Source organism: Seriola dumerili, unplaced genomic scaffold (genome assembly GCF_002260705.1).
Source record: "Seriola dumerili isolate Sdu_G_001 unplaced genomic scaffold, Sdu_1.0 BDQW01000783.1, whole genome shotgun sequence".
Lineage (NCBI taxonomy): Eukaryota > Metazoa > Chordata > Actinopteri > Carangiformes > Carangidae > Seriola > Seriola dumerili.
Window position 1 is genome coordinate 397,627 of NW_019175038.1, and position 18,750 is coordinate 416,376.

The 18,750-nt window shown below is 42.1% G+C and overlaps 3 protein-coding genes across 3 annotated transcripts in view; 2 read left to right on the forward strand and 1 right to left on the reverse strand.

The window, feature by feature from the left end:
• The window catches only part of slc18a1 (solute carrier family 18 member A1), a 26,405-nt gene extending 21,954 nt beyond the window's left edge, over positions 1-4,451 (forward strand). The window contains exons 16-19 of the mRNA XM_022765886.1: positions 129-192; positions 318-437; positions 2,573-2,706; positions 4,069-4,451. Of these exons, the coding sequence (XP_022621607.1) occupies positions 129-192; positions 318-437; positions 2,573-2,706; positions 4,069-4,179 (429 nt within the window). The 3' untranslated portion in view covers positions 4,180-4,451. The remainder of the gene's footprint in view (positions 1-128; positions 193-317; positions 438-2,572; positions 2,707-4,068) is intronic.
• Positions 4,452-10,237: 5,786 nt separating this feature from the next.
• Positions 10,238-14,805, forward strand: tti2 (TELO2 interacting protein 2). Its single transcript, XM_022765866.1, has 10 exons — positions 10,238-10,357; positions 10,965-11,442; positions 11,528-11,712; positions 11,830-11,887; positions 12,442-12,570; positions 12,739-12,831; positions 13,050-13,243; positions 13,644-13,787; positions 14,026-14,185; positions 14,293-14,805. Exons 1-10 carry the CDS (start codon positions 10,326-10,328, stop codon positions 14,377-14,379), a joined length of 1,560 nt encoding a protein of 519 aa, XP_022621587.1. The 5' UTR covers positions 10,238-10,325; the 3' UTR covers positions 14,380-14,805.
• Positions 14,806-14,888: 83 nt separating this feature from the next.
• LOC111236963 (trichohyalin-like) overlaps positions 14,889-18,750 on the reverse strand; it is a 24,031-nt gene continuing 20,169 nt past the window's right edge. The window contains exons 7-13 of the mRNA XM_022765887.1: positions 17,642-17,715; positions 17,476-17,556; positions 17,181-17,280; positions 16,912-17,084; positions 16,596-16,682; positions 16,300-16,362; positions 14,889-15,600 (exon numbers count right to left, since the gene is read on the reverse strand). Coding sequence (XP_022621608.1) covers positions 15,475-15,600; positions 16,300-16,362; positions 16,596-16,682; positions 16,912-17,084; positions 17,181-17,280; positions 17,476-17,556; positions 17,642-17,715 — 704 coding nt within the window. The 3' untranslated portion in view covers positions 14,889-15,474. The remainder of the gene's footprint in view (positions 15,601-16,299; positions 16,363-16,595; positions 16,683-16,911; positions 17,085-17,180; positions 17,281-17,475; positions 17,557-17,641; positions 17,716-18,750) is intronic.

The window sequence follows — 18,750 nt, forward strand, 5'->3', positions numbered from 1 at the left end:
CACTCATCCAACCAACCAACCATTCATCCATTCATCTAATCAATCGTGTGTGTGTGTGTGTGTGTGTGTGTGTGTGTGTGTGTGTGTGTGTGTGTGTGTGTGTGTGTGTGTGTGTGTGTGTGTTGCAGGTGCCTTTTGCCACCAGTATCTACGGTCTGATTGGACCGAACGGAGGTCTAGGCTTCGCGATAGGTGACACACACACTCATGACATCACTGAATCTTAATTAATGAAAGTGTTAATTGGTAAAACGATGATTGATTATTCGTCGTCACAGCTCATGTGACTCCTGACTGATGATGTGATTGATCTGTAGGAATGGTCGACTCCTCCATGATGGCCATCATGGGTTACCTGGTCGACATCCGCCACGCCTCCGTGTACGGCAGCGTCTACGCCATCGCTGATGTGGCGCTGTGTATGGGCTTCGCTATTGGTAACACACACATGCACACACACACACACGTGCACACACTCTCTAATACATTTCAAAGCTAAATATCGTTTTAATCCTACAGTTTATAAAGTTTGTAAAGTTACTTCCACCAGCAACAACATTAAAATGCTGTTTACATGTTAATGCGTCAATAATAATTCAGTATGAATTCATATATTTTTATTTGCCTCATTATTTATTTATTTATTTAGAAGTATTTGACATGTGCAAGTGCATTTTGAAAAGTGTAATTTTAAAACTCATATCTTGCATATTTTTATTTTTATATTCCATTTTTATATTATTATATATTATATTTTTACTTATATATCTATATTATAGTATATACAGTATAAGGACATATATTTATGTCTCTATTTATTTTATATTTTTTTATTTTTTTATTTCCAATCATCATCTTTATAATCCACTTCACTTGGCGAAGGAGCAACTGTAACTGGCACCTCTTTTCCCCTGGGGATCAATAAAGTTTCTGGTTCTGGTTCTGGTTCTGGTTCTGATTCTGGTTTTGATTCTGGTTCTGGTTCTGATTCTGGTCCGGGTTCTGATTCTGGTTCTGATTCTGGTTCTGGTCCTGGTTTTGATTCTGGTTCTGGTTCTGATTCTGGTTTTGATTCTGGTTCTGGTTCTGATTCTGATTCTGGTTCCGGTTCTGGTTCTGAATCTGATTCTGGTTTTGATTCTGGTTCTGGTTTTGGTTCTGATTCTGATTCTGGTTCCGGTTCTGGTTCTGATTCTGATTCTGATTCTGATTCTGGTTCCGGTTCCGGTTCTGGTTCTGATTCTGATTCTGATTCTGATTCCGGTTCTGGTTCTGGTTCTGAATCTGATTCTGGTTTTGATTCTGGTTCTGGTTTTGATTCTGGTTCTGGTTTTGGTTCTGGTTCTGGTTCTGCTTTTGGTTTTGATTCTGGTTTTGATTCTGGTTCTGGTTCTGATTCTGGTCCGGGTTCTGATTCTGGTTCTGATTCTGGTTCTGGTCCTGGTTCCGGTTCTGATTCTGGTTTTGGTTCTGGTTCTGGTTCTGGTTCTGGTTCTGATTCTGATTCTGGTTCTGATTCTGGTTCTGGTCCTGGTTCCGGTTCTGATTCTGGTTTTGGTTCTGGTTCTGGTTCTGGTTCTGGTTCTGATTCTGATTCTGGTTCTGATTCTGGTTCTGGTCCTGGTTCCGGTTCTGATTCTGGTTTTGGTTCTGGTTCTGGTTCTGGTTCTGGTTCTGATTCTGATTCTGGTTCTGGTTCCGGTTCTGGTTCTGGTTCTGGTTCTGCTTCTGGTTTTGATTCTGGTTTTGATTCTGGTTCTGGTTCTGATTCTGGTTTTGATTCTGATTCTGGTTCTGGTTCTGGTTCTGATTTTGGTTCTGATTCTGATTCTGGTTCTGGTTCCGGTTCTGGTTCTGATTCTGATTCTGGTTCTGATTCTGGTTCTGGTTCTGGTTCTGGTTCTGATTCTGGTTCTGATTCTGGTTCTGGTTCTGATTCTGGTTTTGATTCTGATTCTGATTCTGGTTCTGGTTCCGGTTCTGGTTCTGATTCTGATTCTGGTTCTGATTCTGGTTCTGGTTCTGGTTCTGGTTCTGATTCTGGTTCTGATTCTGGTTTTGATTCTGGTTCTGATTCTGATTCTGGTTCTGATTCTGGTTCTGATTCTGATTCTGGTTCTGGTTTTGGTTCTGGTTCTGGTTCTGCTTTTGGTTTTGATTCTGGTTTTGATTCTGGTTCTGGTTCCGATTCTGGTTTTGATTCTGGTTCTGGTTCTGATTCTGGTTTTGATTCTGATTCTGATTCTGGTTCTGGTTCCGGTTCTGGTTCTGGTTCTGGTTCTGAGGTTACTGGCCTGTGACGTGTTCCTTTACTTGCTCTCAGTAGGTTTTGCTGATGATGCTGATGCAGTTTGATGCAGGACTTTCATTTGTAATTCGATGTTTTTACACTGAATTCAAGCAGATGTTGAAGAACTGATGTGAAAAACATCTGCTCTTATTATTTGTTAAAAATTATAACAAAAAAAATGTAACTAATGTGACGTGGATATAAAAGATGATGAGCGCTCTGAATCCGTGGTGTTCATGAATGAGATGATTAATGACGTTAAACCTTGGTCTGTTGTTGCAGGACCGTCCACAGGGGGCGCTCTGGTGCAGGCGGTGGGTTTCCCTTGTCTCATGGTGTTCATCGGGGTCATCAACATCCTGTACGCGCCGCTCTGCTTCCTGTTGCGTAACCCTGCGGTCCGAGAGGAGAAAATGGTAACTGGTCACACCGTTGTTGTTGTTGTTGTTGTTGTTACTACCGACCAATCAGATCACTGGAAAAACTGAGTCATCATTCCTACAGGATCCTGACGGGGACAAAAGAATAAAGAGCAGTAGATATTTCAGTGGGAGAGTTTATCTCTGAATAAAATATAATAACTATCAGCTTCATTTGATTCTTCATGGAGGATTCCTGACAGTGATGAAGCTTTTACTCTCCTCTTCCTCTCCTCCTCTTCCTCTCCTCTTCTTGCTCTCTTTCCTTCCTCCCTTTCCTTCCCCTCTTTCCTTCCCCTCTTTCCTTCCTCTCCTCTTTCCTTCCTCTCCTCTTTCCTTCCTCCCTTTCCTTCCCCTCTTTCCTTCCCCTCTTTCCTTCCTCTCCTCTTTCCTTCCTCTCCTCTTTCCTTCCCCTCTTTCCTTCCCCTCTTTCCTTCCCCTCTTTCCTTCCTCTCTTTCCTTCCTCTCTTTTCTTCCTCTCCTCTTTCCTTCCTCTCTTTCCTTCCTCTCTTTTCTTCCTCTCCTCTTTCCTTCCTCTCCTCTTTCCTTCCCCTCTTTCCTTCCTCTCTTTCCTTCCTCTCTTTCCTTCGTGATGATAATTCATGATCTTATTAATAATATATTCTTAGTGTGACTTTAATAGAAATGATATTTAGACATGGAAACGTCTCTATGTTTATGTCTATATGTCTAAATGTTTTGTTCCAGTCATGTGATCGTGTTGTTACATTCACCTGTTGAGTGTCACTGTTGGACGCTGTTATAACTGAACTCACCTGCAGGTGTCAGCGTTTCTTCTCATATTAAGAACTTCATTCATGGTTCAGACGATGCTGCTTATAATTAAAACTCAGGACATGAAATCAGGACGGTCAGTGTCAGTTAACCCAGATCACTAACGGCTGCTTCATAGTTCAGACCTCTGATCACATCACACACAACAACAAGATATCTGTCATGACTTTAACAAGGAGAATTATTCAAATCAGGGCACACACACACACACACACACACACACACACACACACACACACACACACACACACACACACATACACTCTGTGTGTAGTGGCAGGTCCTGGCAGATCAACAGGATGTGTGTGTGTCTGTGATGTTTGTGTGAAGTCATTACACAGTGATTAGACTGATCACAGATCAGAAGCTTCTGCCTTCAAAGTGAAGAGGAAACATTTCCACTCAATAAACCCCTAATCACACACAGAGTTATTGATCAACTGTGTGTGTGTGTGTGTGTGTGTGTGTGTGTGTGTGTGTGTGTGTGTGTGTGTGTGTGTGTGTGTGTGTGTGTGTGTGTGTGTTGTGTGTGTGTGTGTGTGTGTGTGTGTGTGTGTGTTGCAGGCGATCATCGACCAGGAGTGTGTGATGCACAGGAAAAGCTACAACACACAGAAGGAGAGTCGTGAGTTTCCTCTGAGCGACTACAGTGAAGAAGAAGAGACGGAGGAGTGACACATATACACACACACACACACACCTGTCTATGTTGTTGATGTAGTCTCCATGTTTCACCTTCATCATCAGACTTCCTGTCGTCACAGTCAGAACCAGAACAGACGCCGGACATTTCTTAAAGGGACAGTGTCTTTAATTTCTTGTGCAGGAGGAACCGGCTCCACTGGTTCCTGCTGGAAACGTCTCATTCATTCTCCTCATAGACATGAACATCAACACGAAACTCTCCAGGTTCAATGGGCCTCATTCACCAATATCGTCTTAAGTATTTTCTTAAATTCTTTCTTAAGAAAGTTCTTAAGAAAGCTCTACGTCAGATTCACGAACGTGTTCTTAAACCACAGAACTGTGTGCACCTGTGTTCTTAGCCTGATGAATGCCACTCTCCTGGTAAATTGAACGTGTGCGCCAGTTGGCCCTAATTAGCATCGGTAACGCCCAAAGATGCCCTTAAAAGGGCGTGAGACTGAAGGGTCGTGTGCAGACACAGACAGAACTCACAAAGAGATACCGTGAGGGAAAGCTGAGAAAATGCCAAAATGAAAATCTAAAGACGGAGAACCGGAATCAAAACGCAAAAGGAACTTGAGTCGTTCTGAAGTGGAGGAACTGCTGCAGGAAGTGAGTCGCTAACGAGCAGTTCAGTGTTAATGTAGCGTTCATTCATTTTAAACATAATGCTTTGTAAAATAACAACAGTTATTATACATGACAAAAATATTATTGTAATTTAAATAATATAATATTATATAACTGAGGAACAGAAGAAAACACAATAACCGCTTATTTTGCTCAAACATGTCAGCACTCAAATGTGTGTAAGAGAGCTCTTGAGTGTTTATAGATTTCCTTTCTCACTTAAGAACAAATCTTAGGTTTTAATTTCTTCTTAAGAATGGTTGGTGAATGAGGCCCAGTCATCTCAACAAACTGCGTCACAAGAGATCTGCTGCTCTGAGGAAAAGTCAAAGGTACAAGTGTGAATGCATCACAAGCCGACAGGGCACAAAGGGCTTCACCTCCAACATGTGACTGAAGGGGAAACAAAACAACCACAAAGACACAAAACAACCACGAAGAGACTGGAAGAAGTACAGAAACATAAAACAGCTACAATGAGACACAATACAACTGCAGAGCAAAACAATTACAGAGATACAAAACTACAAAGAGATGCAAAATGACTAAAAAGACACATTTAAGGACCACAGCGAGACGATAAATTGCTACAGAGACACAAAACGACCACAAAGACACCAAAACATCTACACATAGTTTTGCGTCTCTCAGTGGGGGTGTGTTGCTCCTGTGTATGAAGGGTGGGGGGCCTTTTACATGTCTGTGCCCAAGGGCTCGTTATCTTTAAATAGGTACAAGCTTGTATACATACAAAAGTCGGGGGAGACGTTAACTACAACTCCCATGATACATTTCAGTGAGAAACCAACCAATCAAATCACTGAGCTTAGAATGCGGTGAGCGGGAAGTTAAAGATGACGCTGAATTCAGTAACCATGGCAACATGTGTTAATGACGAAGGTGTTTTGACTTTGTTACCGCTCTGATTCACACCTCTGACCTGGCTTCTTCTCCATAGCAACAGTGACTGAGGCTCATGGGTATTGTAGTATTTACAGCTGTAAATAAAATGACTTGAGTTCTCAGACACAAATCATTATCAGTTTGTGACATCACTAACAGCTGTGCAGACGCACAACAGCCATTTTCACATCTAGAAAATACAGAGAATTATTATGGGATTTCTAGTCTACATGAACATATAGTGGATAAATTTACATACTCAGAAATCAGGCACTCAAAAATAAACAGTAACTCTACTTTACTCTACATCACATAATAAACGGAGTGATTTTTGACACGCTCTGTAATAAACGTGATTATTGATTCATGGAGGTTGTATATTAAGGGGTTCTTGATGCCTTGTGTGCAAGTTTACAGAGTATTATTATTAATGTGAATACATTTATGCAATTCCAATTAACAGATGCCATGACTGACTTTAATTTTTCCGTCTGTCTCAGATGAAAACAAAAAAAACCTGCAAAAGTGTCCGAAGTATAATATTTGAGGGCTAAATGCTATGCTAGCTCAGCACCGTGTGGTGATGCAGACAAAACTGAGGCGAAAACTAAAATGTCCCACGTTCCAAAAATCATCATCCTCGCCAAGAAACAGCATAGTTCTTGTATTGTAGGACAGCGTTGCTAATGTTAGCCTGAACTCTGACGTAGGACCGTGGACGTGCTCAATGAGGCTTTTTTAGCTAGCTGGTGAAATGCTAACACAGCCTTGAAGGACGGTAACCAGGTGTACATCTGCCAAAACAACCTGTTCCCTCCTAAAGCCTGAAACTGCTGTTTGAAAACACACAAACACAAAAATAAGTCGTAACAGAAGAAAAACAAACAGTGACACCTGCTGATTTAGCAAATTGTCATTTGGGCTGAACTTGGTGTTTCCAGGGACTTATATTTTTTTGTAAATTTAAAAAAAATGTCCTTTAGCCTCTTAACTTTCATATTTCAGCTAAAACACTGAATCATTGGCGTTGGGATGAAGGTTAGTTTTTAGTCTTGTTATTATGTCAGAAAGTAAACACTTATGATTTCAGGTGAAAAATACAAAAATAATTTGTCTCCTTCTTGATGTTTAAATCCCTTAATTATTTTAAGGGAGTTTGTCTTTAATTAAAGAGATTTCTGTGTGACTGTGAATTTATTTTAAGGAACACATTCTTTCATCTTCATCAATTCTTCTTCAGTATGAAACCAAAGTGTTGAGATGTGAAACTGTACCTAACTCTGTATCTGACCTCTGACCTGTGTCGCAATTAAAACCTGCTGTAAACTGACTGCACCTGTTTACCTGTGAGTGTGTTTGCACCTGTCCTCGCCATGTTAACCTGAGGAGTGTCAGATTGAGTGTGTGTGTGTGTGTGTGTGTGTGTGTGTGTGTGTGTGTGTGTGTGTTCACATGCTTCTTATCTGCTCTTTAATTTCCGGTGACAGCTCGTTTGTGCGACACAGGAAAGGACAGGAGAGGCAGGAGCTCCATCAGATGGAAAAGTAAACAGGAAGTGGATGAAAAGCTTTTCTTTAATAAAGAATCATTTCACAGTGACCACAGACTCTCATATTATTAGCATTAGCTCTGGTGCAACAATAGAAACCTTGTGACATCACAGAGGATGAATCATGATCTTTCTGTAAATCAGATGACGTTTGTTTGTCAGTTTATTTATTAATTTCTAAATGACTCAGTCACAAAACCAACTCTTAGCCCCAAGCTAACCTTGAGCTAACATCAACGAGGTGACACCTACCTGAGCTAAATTAAACTCTGAGCTAACTTAAGGCATGAGCTAACTTAATACCTGAGCTAATATTAAGCTATTCAAAACTCTGAACTAACTTAATCCCTAAACTAAAATGACTGACTCAGCCTGAACCCCTTAAAATTAGCCTCCAGCTAACAGTTAATGCACTAGCTGGAGGCTAATGTTAACCTAAACCCACAGCTATTCTTTTTTTTTTTCTGGCTTTTTGTGCCTTTATTTTGATAGTGCAGTAGAGCGAGACAGGAAATGGGGATGCAGAGAGAGGGGGAATGACATGCAGCTAAGGGCTGTCCGATGTGGGACTCGAGCCGGGGCCGACTGCAGCAAAGACTGTAGCCTCTACACATGGGGCGGATCCTCATCCAACTGAGCTACTTGACACCCCGCCACACCTATTCTAAACCTTGAGCTAATCTAAATCTCTAGCTAACCAAAACCCTGGACTAGTCTGAGCCCTGAGTTAATAGCAACCCTGAACTAACCTAAACCTTAAACAAACATAAACCATGAGTTACACTAAGATTCTCAGCTAACCTAAACTCCAAGCTAACCTGAAAACCTAGCTAAAGTATGAGCCCTGAGATAAAAACCCTTAACTTGGACCTTGAGCTAATGATAAATAAATTGATTTATTGGGAGTTTGCCTTTATTAGACTACTGTATATATGAGCACAGAGAGGAGGGGTGAAGCAAAGATAAACTGAAACCAGCTCCAGAGTAGCAAAATTATTGTGACTAATACTTGGGCCACAAACTGTGTTTCCTCTGGCTCAATAGTGGCCCAAGTCTGACCCAACATCACTGTCAGATGCTACTTCCACATCTGGACCAATTCTGCTGCACACAGAAATTCATCTGTTTGTCAGTTAACACTGGAGGATAACAGCTGCAATCAGTCCAGATGTGGAAGTATATGGGCCACACTTGGACAGAGGAACTAGGAATATGTTTCATTTACTTTTATACTGACATCATACCAGCAACATCAACTTGAAACCTTTTACAATAGTTTCAATATCTAGTATGAATCTGAATCTGACACAGATGTTATAAAGGTAGAGCTGCAGTGTTAGCGCCACAGCAGCAGTTCACACATCCGCAACACAGGCAGTGTGTCCCAGACGTAACTTCAACTTCATCACTCAGTCATTGACATTTGTGTTTCTAAGCCTCACTGTTGCGGAGAGTGGAAAAGAAAAGAGTTTGTTCACCAGGCACCACACAGATGTTTAGATGCTAATGGGAGCTAGCTGCTAATGGAAGCTAGCTAATGTTCAGGCACAGAAAACAAAACTCAACTTGAATTTGATCAAATAAATTATTTGATATAATCGTTGTTTTGTGTGTGTGTGTGTGTGTGTGTGTGTGTGTGTGTGTGTGTGTGTGTGTTGACAGCAGATCACAGCAGCTTCAGCTTGTACACACAAACAGCTTCAAAACGTTTCCTCCTGCTTTGAAACATGAATAAACCCACTCTCAGTGGATACCATGCTAATCTGAGTGTGTGCAGTCATCAAAGCTGTTTAACCCTTTGTGTTTCAGCTCTGATCTACTCATGTCTGTGTAAACAGGTCGGAAACAGTTCAGTCTGTAACTCTGGATCTCTGAGGCTGATTTATGGAAAATAAGAAGGGGGAAAAATCTCTGTCTAAATATGTATATTGACTTTTAATCTGCCACTAATATCACCACAAACACCTCTGCAGTCTGTCTGATGTTTGTCGGTCACATTTACACTTTGATATTCCACAGATTCTTTGATCTGTGCAACACGTATGAACACGTTATGTGTTGTGTATGAACCCGGAGCTGGAGCTGTGTTTGTTCAGCCTCTAAACGGATGACCTCATCATGTTTTTTACGTTTTAATGACACAAGACTGTAGGTCTGACTACCTGTATTCAAAAACACAAATTCTTCACTTTCAACTTCTTCCCAACTCAAGGTCCACTAACCTTTTTCGTAATCATTAAGAAAGAACCGTCTCAGTAACTCATGTAAACCTCTGTTGTCTGTCTCTCAGTCCTCTTTATTTATTTATAGCCTTGTTTTTAAACTTTATTAGCTCTACCATGGAGGTAAGGTTTTACCCATGTCTGTTTATTTGTCAGCAGGATTACACAGAAAGTCCTGAGCCAATCTGTACCTGAACTCATGGTCAGGGAAGAAGCCATTAAATCTTGGTTCAGATCTGGATCATTTACCTTGAACATGATTTTTTTTTCAGAAGTCTGGTGTCATACATATACATATATATACAGGTATATATATATATACGTGTGTGTGTGTTTGTGTGTGTGTATTATATAGCCTAGACACACACACACACACACACACACACTGGGTTCCAAAAGTCAGACTTTACAATTAAAGTGGTATATTTATATATTAAACTCAATAGTCACTCTGTAATAGATTTTTTGTAAAATTACTTTTACAATTCAATATGAAGCTTGAATCCTTAAGACAAAACAACAATAGTAAAATATTAAAATATAAAAATGATAAAATGTAAATAGCGTTTTTATTATAATATTTAATCGGTTTTACATGTGTATTCACATTTCTATCGTCCGTGACACTGCAGACGTTTGTGACGTTTGACCTTAATAGGAACCTTTCTGAGTGTAGGAACGTTTCATTCGGAGCTTTTACCGAGCCGGGTATATTCTGCGAACACGCCGTCCGTCCCGGTAAAGTGTCCGGAGTTTTCTGTCTCTATGCCGCTAAATTCAGGAGCGTTTTTATTTTAAACTAAATAAAATCTGTTCGTTTCTTCGCGTCGATGAAAGAACAAAGAGAAGCGGCGGGTTCCAGGTCAGTTTTCACTTCCGGTTTCCTAAAGAGACTCTGAACAAACCGACAAACCGCCATTATATATAAATATAAACATGGCGTGAGTGAGTCGAAGCAGACATTAAGCTAAAGGAGCTGGTTTCCTTTCACAACAGTTTATTACTCCAGCAGAATACTGAGCGGGAAACAGTGGGGGCGTTACGTGAAGAGACAAACATTTAAAAAACATTTTTCTCTTCTTTATCTTGAGCAACATGTTTCTATATTTTATTATTGAGCTTTTACTTTGATACTTTGTTCTTGATGAAAATAATGAAATAGTGATTATTTCCTTTTATCCTTTTTTTCTAAACATTTCTCACCGTTCATCCTTTCTTCTTTTTTCCTATCGTCTCCTCCTTCCCTCCTCTCTCCTTTCCTCCCTCATCTCCTTATTCATCCCTTCTTTCCTCCTTCCTTCCCCTCTTTTCTTTTTCTTCTTTTTCTCTTTCCTTCATCATCTCCTTTTTTCTTCTCTATTCATCCCTCTGACTGTTGTCTCCTCTTTCCCTCCTCCTTTCCTCCATCATTTTCTCCTCTGTTCATCCCTTCTTTCCTCCTTTCTTCCCTCCATCCTTCCTTTCTACAGGATGGAGCTTTCATCTTTGCTTCATGACCTTCATCTCTTGTCCTCAGAGAAGCCCCTCCCCTCTCCTCCTCTCCCTCCAATCACAGAGCTCCTGTCTCGGCTGCAGGAGAAGCTGATTGGTGCGTCCTCAGACTCTGAGACAAACTCCCTGATTGGTCACATGGAGCGGCTCTTTCAGACAGCTGATCCTGATTGGCTCTTCTCACCGGCTTCGGCCAATGAGGAGGAGGGTTGGGCGGAGCTTCAGTCAGCGTACAGGTCTCTGACAGAAGCTGTGATTGGCTGTGCAGCTCTGCCGCTCTGTGAGGACAACGTCAGCTCTGTGATGGCTGCAGCCTATCAGAGCGTCCCGGGCCGAGCCGTCCGGGCATGCTCTGCTCTCAGGGTGCTGCTAGGAGCTCTGGGAAACTTGGAGAGGACCGATCTGCTGCTGACGGTGGCTCCACCTGTGTGTGTGTTCGCCGTGACACACTTCCAGGTGAGTGTGGTGGGAAAACGTCTGGCTCAGACCTGAGCAGAAGTCTTTAAAATGTCTGGAGGTCAGTCTATCGCTCTGTGTCCAGGATCAGCCGTGGACCTCCTCCTCCTCCAGGGCAGCGGCACGGAGCCTGCAGGAGGCGCTGCTGAGGGCTGGGGGCTGGTCAGACTCCGCCCACCTCCTGATGGGGGACAGGAGTCCGGGGGAGGAGGGGCGGAGCAGAGCAATCGTGGGAGGAGTACTGGACGTCCTGCAGCCTCAACTCACCAAGTGAGAGTCTGCTGTGACGGGTCTTTTAATTTGAAGGAATTGGGTCTGTGTGTGAACCGTGGATTTAACTGTGTGTGTGTGTGTGTGTGTGTGTGTGTGTGTGCGTGTGTTTTGCAGGGACTCGTGGCAGCGTTGTGAGGCGGTGAAGCTGGTGTTTGCATGGACACTCCTGCAGGTCAGTCTGACTGTATCATGTCAATAAACACGAGGTTTCCATGGCAGCACAATAAATTCCACAGGTTCAGAGATTCACATTCAGCTGCTCTCTCTCTCTCTCTCTCTCTCTCTCTCTCTCTCTCTCTCTCTCTCTCTCTCTCTCTCTCTCTCTCTCTCTCTCTCTCTCTCTCTCTCTCTCTCTCTCTCTCTCTCTCTCTCTCTCTCTCTCTCTCTCTCTCTCTCTCTCTCTCTCTCTCTCTCTCTCTCTCTCTCTCTCTCTCTCTCTCTCTCTCTCTCTCTCTCTCTCTCTCTCTCTCTCTCTCTCTCTCTCTCTCTCTCTCTCTCTCTCTCTCTCTCTCTCTCTCTCTCTCTCTCTCTCTCTCTCTCTCTCTCTCTCTCTCTCTCTCTCTCTCTCTCTCTCTCTCTCTCTCTCTCTCTCTCTCTCTCTCTCTCTCTCTCTCTCTCTCTCTCTCTCTCTCTCTCTCTCTCTCTCTCTCTCTCTCTCTCTCTCTCTCTCTCTCTCTCTGTCTCTCTCTCTCTCTCTGTGTGTCTGTGTGTTCATGTTTTGTGCAGGTGACTCGTCCTTCTCTCTCCCCTTACCTGCCTTGCCTCCTCCCCCCCTCCCTCCTCCTCAATGACCACTACAGACCAGAGAACTGCATGCTGGGAGTTCGCTGTCTGCACCATATTGTACTCAACACAGTAAGAACACACATGCACGCACGCACTTATTTTCCTTTATTCAACCAGTACACACAAAGAAATATCTTTGTTTTCATAATAATGATGATGGTGTGTGTGTGTGTGTGTGTGTGTGTGTGTGTGTGTGTGTGTGTGTGTGTGTGTGTGTGTGTGTGTGTGTTTTATCAGCCTGCTGCTGATCTCCGTCAGTTCAACAGAGCAGAAGTTCTCTATCAAGCGTTATTCAAACACCTGTACACCACAGAGGCTGCTGTCATACAGGTAACACACACACACACACACACACACACACACACACACACACACACTCTGACATGATTCATGGGAGAGAGGAAGAAACTGATGTGGATTCAGTTTCAGGACTGTTCTCTTATTGCTCATTGATCAGTTATTGAAATGAAACTAATTCACACTGATGTTGTAAAAACATGTGGACTGATGTGGACTGATGTGGACCTGCTCCTCCCTGGTCCCTGCAGCTGGTCCTGTCCTGTCTGTTGGACCTGCTGTTGGTGCTGGAGAAGCCCCCCTCCTCACTCGCCCCCTCCTCCGCCCGCAGGAAGCCCTGTCGCCATGACAACGTGCTGTGTCTGGTCCTGACCCACATGGAGGCGGAGCACAAGGTGCCGCTGCGACACGTCTACGCCTCCGCCCTCCCTCTGTACATCGACAGGTCAGTTTGATGTGTGTCTACGTTCAGTCTCAGCCTCGTCAAAATAAAAGTCTGACAGTTTCAGTTTTGTCAAAATAAAAGTCTGAAAGTCTGACAGTTTTGGTTTCTTCAAAATAAAAGAGCTGACAGGTTTGAAAAAGATGATTCTTCATGTTCCTGCAGAAAAACAAAATACCACAGAATAAACAGTAGGATTTTTAAATGTGGATCTGAAGTTAGTTGATTTTTTAATTTTTTTTTATGGATTAATTCTGTCATCGATATTATTCACATTTTGGTTTCTATGGTGATAAAACCAGATGTTTAACGTGAACATGCAGCGACTCTGTACATGTGATGCAGAGGGAGCGGTGTTGATCATGGTCTGAGGGTGCGTTTGTTTCGTGTGTGTGTGATGCAGGATGGGCGTGGCCGTGTGCAGACATCTGCAGCGGGTGGAGCGGGTGGTGCTGGGATACCTGGAGATCAGAGATCCACCTGAGGAGACGGACAGACTGAAGATGCTGGAGGTGCTGCAGAAAACCACCAGAGCAGCCTGGCCCCGGTGTGAACACACACACACACACACACACACACACACACACACACACACACACACACCTGTCACATGATCTAATGTTACTGTGACGCTGCTTCTCATCTTAAATATGAAACACAAACAGTTTTATGTCAGTTTTGACGTCGTAGAAAATGAAACAGACTGAGGTTTTAACCCTTTGGCTGCTGCATGTTGAACCTGTCGGTGTCACATGACGTTGAACACTGAGTCTCTCTCTCCTCAGGATGGAGCGTCGTGTCGACGTGTTGCTGCGCTGCTTGTTGCGGCTGCTGCTCGATGTTTCATCAGACTCTGAGCTCAGCGACTCCGTCAGACTGAAGCTGATGAATGAAACCTCGCTCTGCATCAAACTGCTGGACGGCTGCTCGTACGGAAAACTACAGGTGTGTCAACGACGCTCACCTGTGCTGCTGTCGAGTCTGTCACAGCTGATCAGCACCTGAAAACACTCACCTGTCCCTCTCTCTGTCTCTCTCTGTCCGTCTCTCAGCCTCTCCTTCAGCAGCTCGACAGCAGCTGTTGCAGCCCTGAGGTGCTCGGTTGCCTAGCGACTGTTACTGTGACAGCAGAGAGGTGACGCAGCACACCTTAAACACCTGGAAGTCTGACTTTTTCCTGTCAGATGGATCAGGACAGAGCAGAGGACATGTGATTGGACAGTCGATTCCACAGACATTGATGTTGAGTGTTGGAGACTTTTAATTTGAAAAGTTCAGACCCAAATCATCAGCGTGTAACTCCGTCTCTCATCACTTCCTGTCTGTGTCTCAGCGCATTGGTTCCTACTGAAGACATTAATCTGTAAAACTCCTCACAAATATAAATCTTCATTTTTAATTTCCTCGAACAGCTGATCTCTGTAGTTCCTGTCAGACAAACAGGAGGAAATGGTGTCTTTGTTGGGGACTATTTTCAGTGGAGGATTAATCCACATTCAGTGCTGTAGTGAGCGTTTGTGGCAGGGGGAGGAAGACACATCACAGGACTGTTAGTGGAGACGTTCACTGTTGGTTTGAGTCTGAACATGAGAAGAACTCAGAACATCAGAGACACACAAGTGTGTGACATCATCAACGTGAGACGAGCTTCAACAGGAAGTGTTTAATTCACAGATAAACATTACAAATTTTTACTAAAAGCTTCAAATACAAACTTCAGATTTTTGATCATTTTAAATTCAGCTCCCGGTGTTTTCTTCACACAGACGGTGTGTTCACAGACCGCAGGAATATTCAGTCCTGACATCACACTGACAGTTCATTCATGTTATCTAACAAACAGTTTATCCGCAGGTCACAGTCCAGTAACACCAGTATGTAAAGATGAACTAACTGGTGTCTGACACTGCGATCTGAGCTCAGTGTTCGTTAACAGTCACACAGGTGAAGGATGTTGGTTGTCACGTGAAACTTCACTGTTGGTTTTTAGTCCCAACGACAACCTGTCGTGACGTTTCTCCAGTGGTTCGGCAGAGAATCTGGATCTGAACGGATGGAGCATTTAATGAAGTCTTCAGCTGATCTGTTGTTTGTGGAGTTCATCCTGCTCTCGATCAGCTGATTCATCCAGATGTTCAGGTCACATGATGATTGACTGCTGTGTGAATCTTGAAGCAGCTTCAGCGCAGGTGGAGCTGCAGACACCTGATGAAACACACCTGAGCAACTGTTGATCAGTGTGTGTGTGTGAGCAGAGCGTCCAGCTGGTCCAGTCTGTGTCTCAGTCCCTCGGTCGTCTCCTGGCTCTCCAGTCGTCTCAGGTTCTCCTGCTGGTTCCACAGACGGCAGCGGAGTTGAGCCTCGACAGTCAAACAACACAGCTGTGAGTCACTGGACTGAAGGAGGAGGAGGTCACTAAAGGTCAGACTGCTCCTTTACATCATCATGTTCAATTAAACGTGTTTAACATGTAGAAGGAGACTGGATCAGGTCGTAGGTCACAGGTTGCTTTTAATATTGATATCCTCCTTCCTGCAGAGTTGTCACAATAAAAGTCTTCCAGAAACAGGAGGATAGTGTTTTCGGCTCTGAAAGGCTTTTATTGTGAAACATCAACAGCAATCAAAAACAGAAAAGTTATTGGAAATATTATTGGATAAAAACATTTGTGGTTCATCAGAGAAAAGTGTCTGACTGAAACTAATGATTATTTTCATTATTGAAAATCAAGTAAAATAATTAATTGATTATAAAAGTAGCTGTTGATTAATTTGATCAATTAAACAACTAATTACTGGAGCTGTAGTTTTTCAGACTGGGGAGTGTGACATGAGTTTATCATGACAACAGGGAAACATGGAGGAAGTGTTGAGGCAGATCAGGAACAGGAGGGTTTTTACAACAATATGATCAATTAAAAAACAGATAATTATTAAACAGCAGAAATTACAAATGAGACCTGATGCATTTCACTGAAGATTCACTTTGGATTCATCATCAGCTGCAGCTCTGGTGCAGTGTGTTTGTAATGTAAATGAATAATAAAATATTGTTGCTACCTTCAGTCGATCTTCTTGTTGTTTCAGTTTTTCTCTCTGCAGCTCAGACCTCCACCTCTCCTCCTGAACACACACACAATCGTTTTTTTATTGTATTCGTAAATTTGTATTTTATCTGTTTCTATTTGATTTTATTTATTTTAAAATTATTTTAAAATCTTTGTTGGTTTTTCACGATTTTCATTTCTCATGTTCTGTCAAATTGTTTTACTGTTTTTTTTTTGTTGTGTCTTATGGACGTCAATCATAAAGTTTGATTGATTGATTGATGTGTGTTTATTTCCATCAGGACTCACCTCAGTACTGAAGGCTGATCTCAGACCAGCTGTAGACAGGTAGAAAGACTCATCCTCCTCTGACAACACGTCCCTGCTGTGATCCTCCTGCACACGTGCACACACGCATGCACACACACGCATGCACGCACACACACACTCTGGTTCCTGCTTCTTTTTTGTCACATAGAAACTGAATCTTTGAGTTCACATACTCAATGACTTAATCAATTAATCATGAAAATAATCAGATTAATCTCAAGTTGATTGACTTGAATTATTATAAAAAAAGAACTTGTCGTATATTATTTTTTTTATCACTGATCAGTTGCTTCACCTCCTGTCTCTTGTGTATTTCTTCCTCTTTCACACGAAGCTCCTCATATTTCTTTTGTAGCTCCTCCTCTGTCTGAAGTAGCCCCTCCTCTCTCACCTGTAGGCCCGCCCTCTGCTGTTTTAGCTCCTCCTCCTTGTGGAGCAGCTGTTTCTCTCTCTCCAACACCTCCTCACCTGACCAGAGAAAATCAAACAGGAAGGAGGGTCAGGGCTCATGTTGGACAGAAAGCAGAGAAGCTAAATGAGTCATTGACTTCAACGCTGACTGACGGAGGTGGTTGAGCTGCAGCTGTTGTTCAGTCAGATGGCGCCCCCTGTCCTCCAACTGACACACTGTAGCTTTAACATCGTCCAGCTCATCACACAGCGCCTGAGAGAGAGAGAGAGAGGAGCAGTGAGTGCAGCCTGCAGTTGAGGTGAAATCAACTGCTGTTAATTCATTCTTCTATTCAGCCTTTATTGACACAGGACGCTGCAGACACATCTGTGGACACAGGACAATGACAAGACAAGCTTCTCCTGATTCTGATTCAGCTAACACAGTGTACAGTGATGATGAAAGAACCTGTTTGTGTTGAATCTTCACCTCCAGCTCCTTCAGTCCTTCTGCTTTCTGCTGCTGCTGCTGACTGGACACGCTCAGTTGCTACAGGACACAGTCACACACAGTTCAGAGGACAGGCTGTGTGTGTGTGTGTATGCGTGCGTGCATTTGAGTGTGTGTGTTGTACCTGTTCCAGAGTCTGCAGTTCTTTCTCCCTCTCCTCCACACGTTCACTAAGAAGAGACAGCAGCTCAGCACTCTCTACAACACAAACAGGGAATAATGTTGATGTTTAATATTAACACGATTCATGTGATTCACAGTCATAGTACGTTATATAACTTCATAGTATAGTAAATCACAAAAACGACATATTATAGCAAGATATGAAAACTAATCAAAACGTCATAATATAGTAAGGCATAAAAAGTCAAAAACGTAGTACAGTAAAGCAAAAAGTCAAAAAAACGTCATAGTATAGTAAGCCATAAAAACGACATAGTTTAGTAAGGCAAAAAAGTCATAAAAACGACATAGTACAGTGAGGCAAAAAAAGTTAAAAAAACGTCATAGTATAGTAAGGCAAAAAAAGTCAAAAAAACGTCATAGTATAGTAAGCCATAAAAACGACATAGTTTAGTAAGGCAAAAAAGTCATAAAAACGACATAGTACAGTGAGGCAAAAAAAGTTAAAAAAACGTCATAGTATAGTAAGGCAAAAAAAGTCAAAAAAACGTCATAGTATAGTGAGGAAAAAAAAGTCAAAAAAACATAGTATACTAAGGCATAAAAAGTCCAAAAAATATCATCGTATAGTAAGGAAAAAAAAGTCATAGTGTAGTAAGGCAAAAAAGTCATAAAAACATCATAGTATAGTGAGGCAAAAAAGTCATAAAAACATCATAGTATAGTAAGGCAAAAAAAGTCATAAAAACGTCATAGTAAAGTAAGGCATAAAAAGTCAAAAAAACGTCATAGTGAGGCAAAAAAACTTCATAGTATAGTAAGGCAAAAAAAGTCATAGTATAGTAAGGCAAAAAAAGTCAAAAACGTCATAGTATAGTGAGGCAAAAAAGTCATAAAAACGACATAGTATAGTAAGGCAAAAAAAGTTTTAAAAAAGTCATAGTATAGTAAGGCAAAAAAAGTCAAAAACGTCATAGTATAGTGAGGCAAAAAAAGTCATAAAAACGTCATTGTACAGTGAGGCAAAAAAAACGTCATAGTATAGTAAGTCAAAAAAACGTCATAGTATAGTAAGGCAAAAAAAGTCAAAAACGTCATAGTATAGTGAGG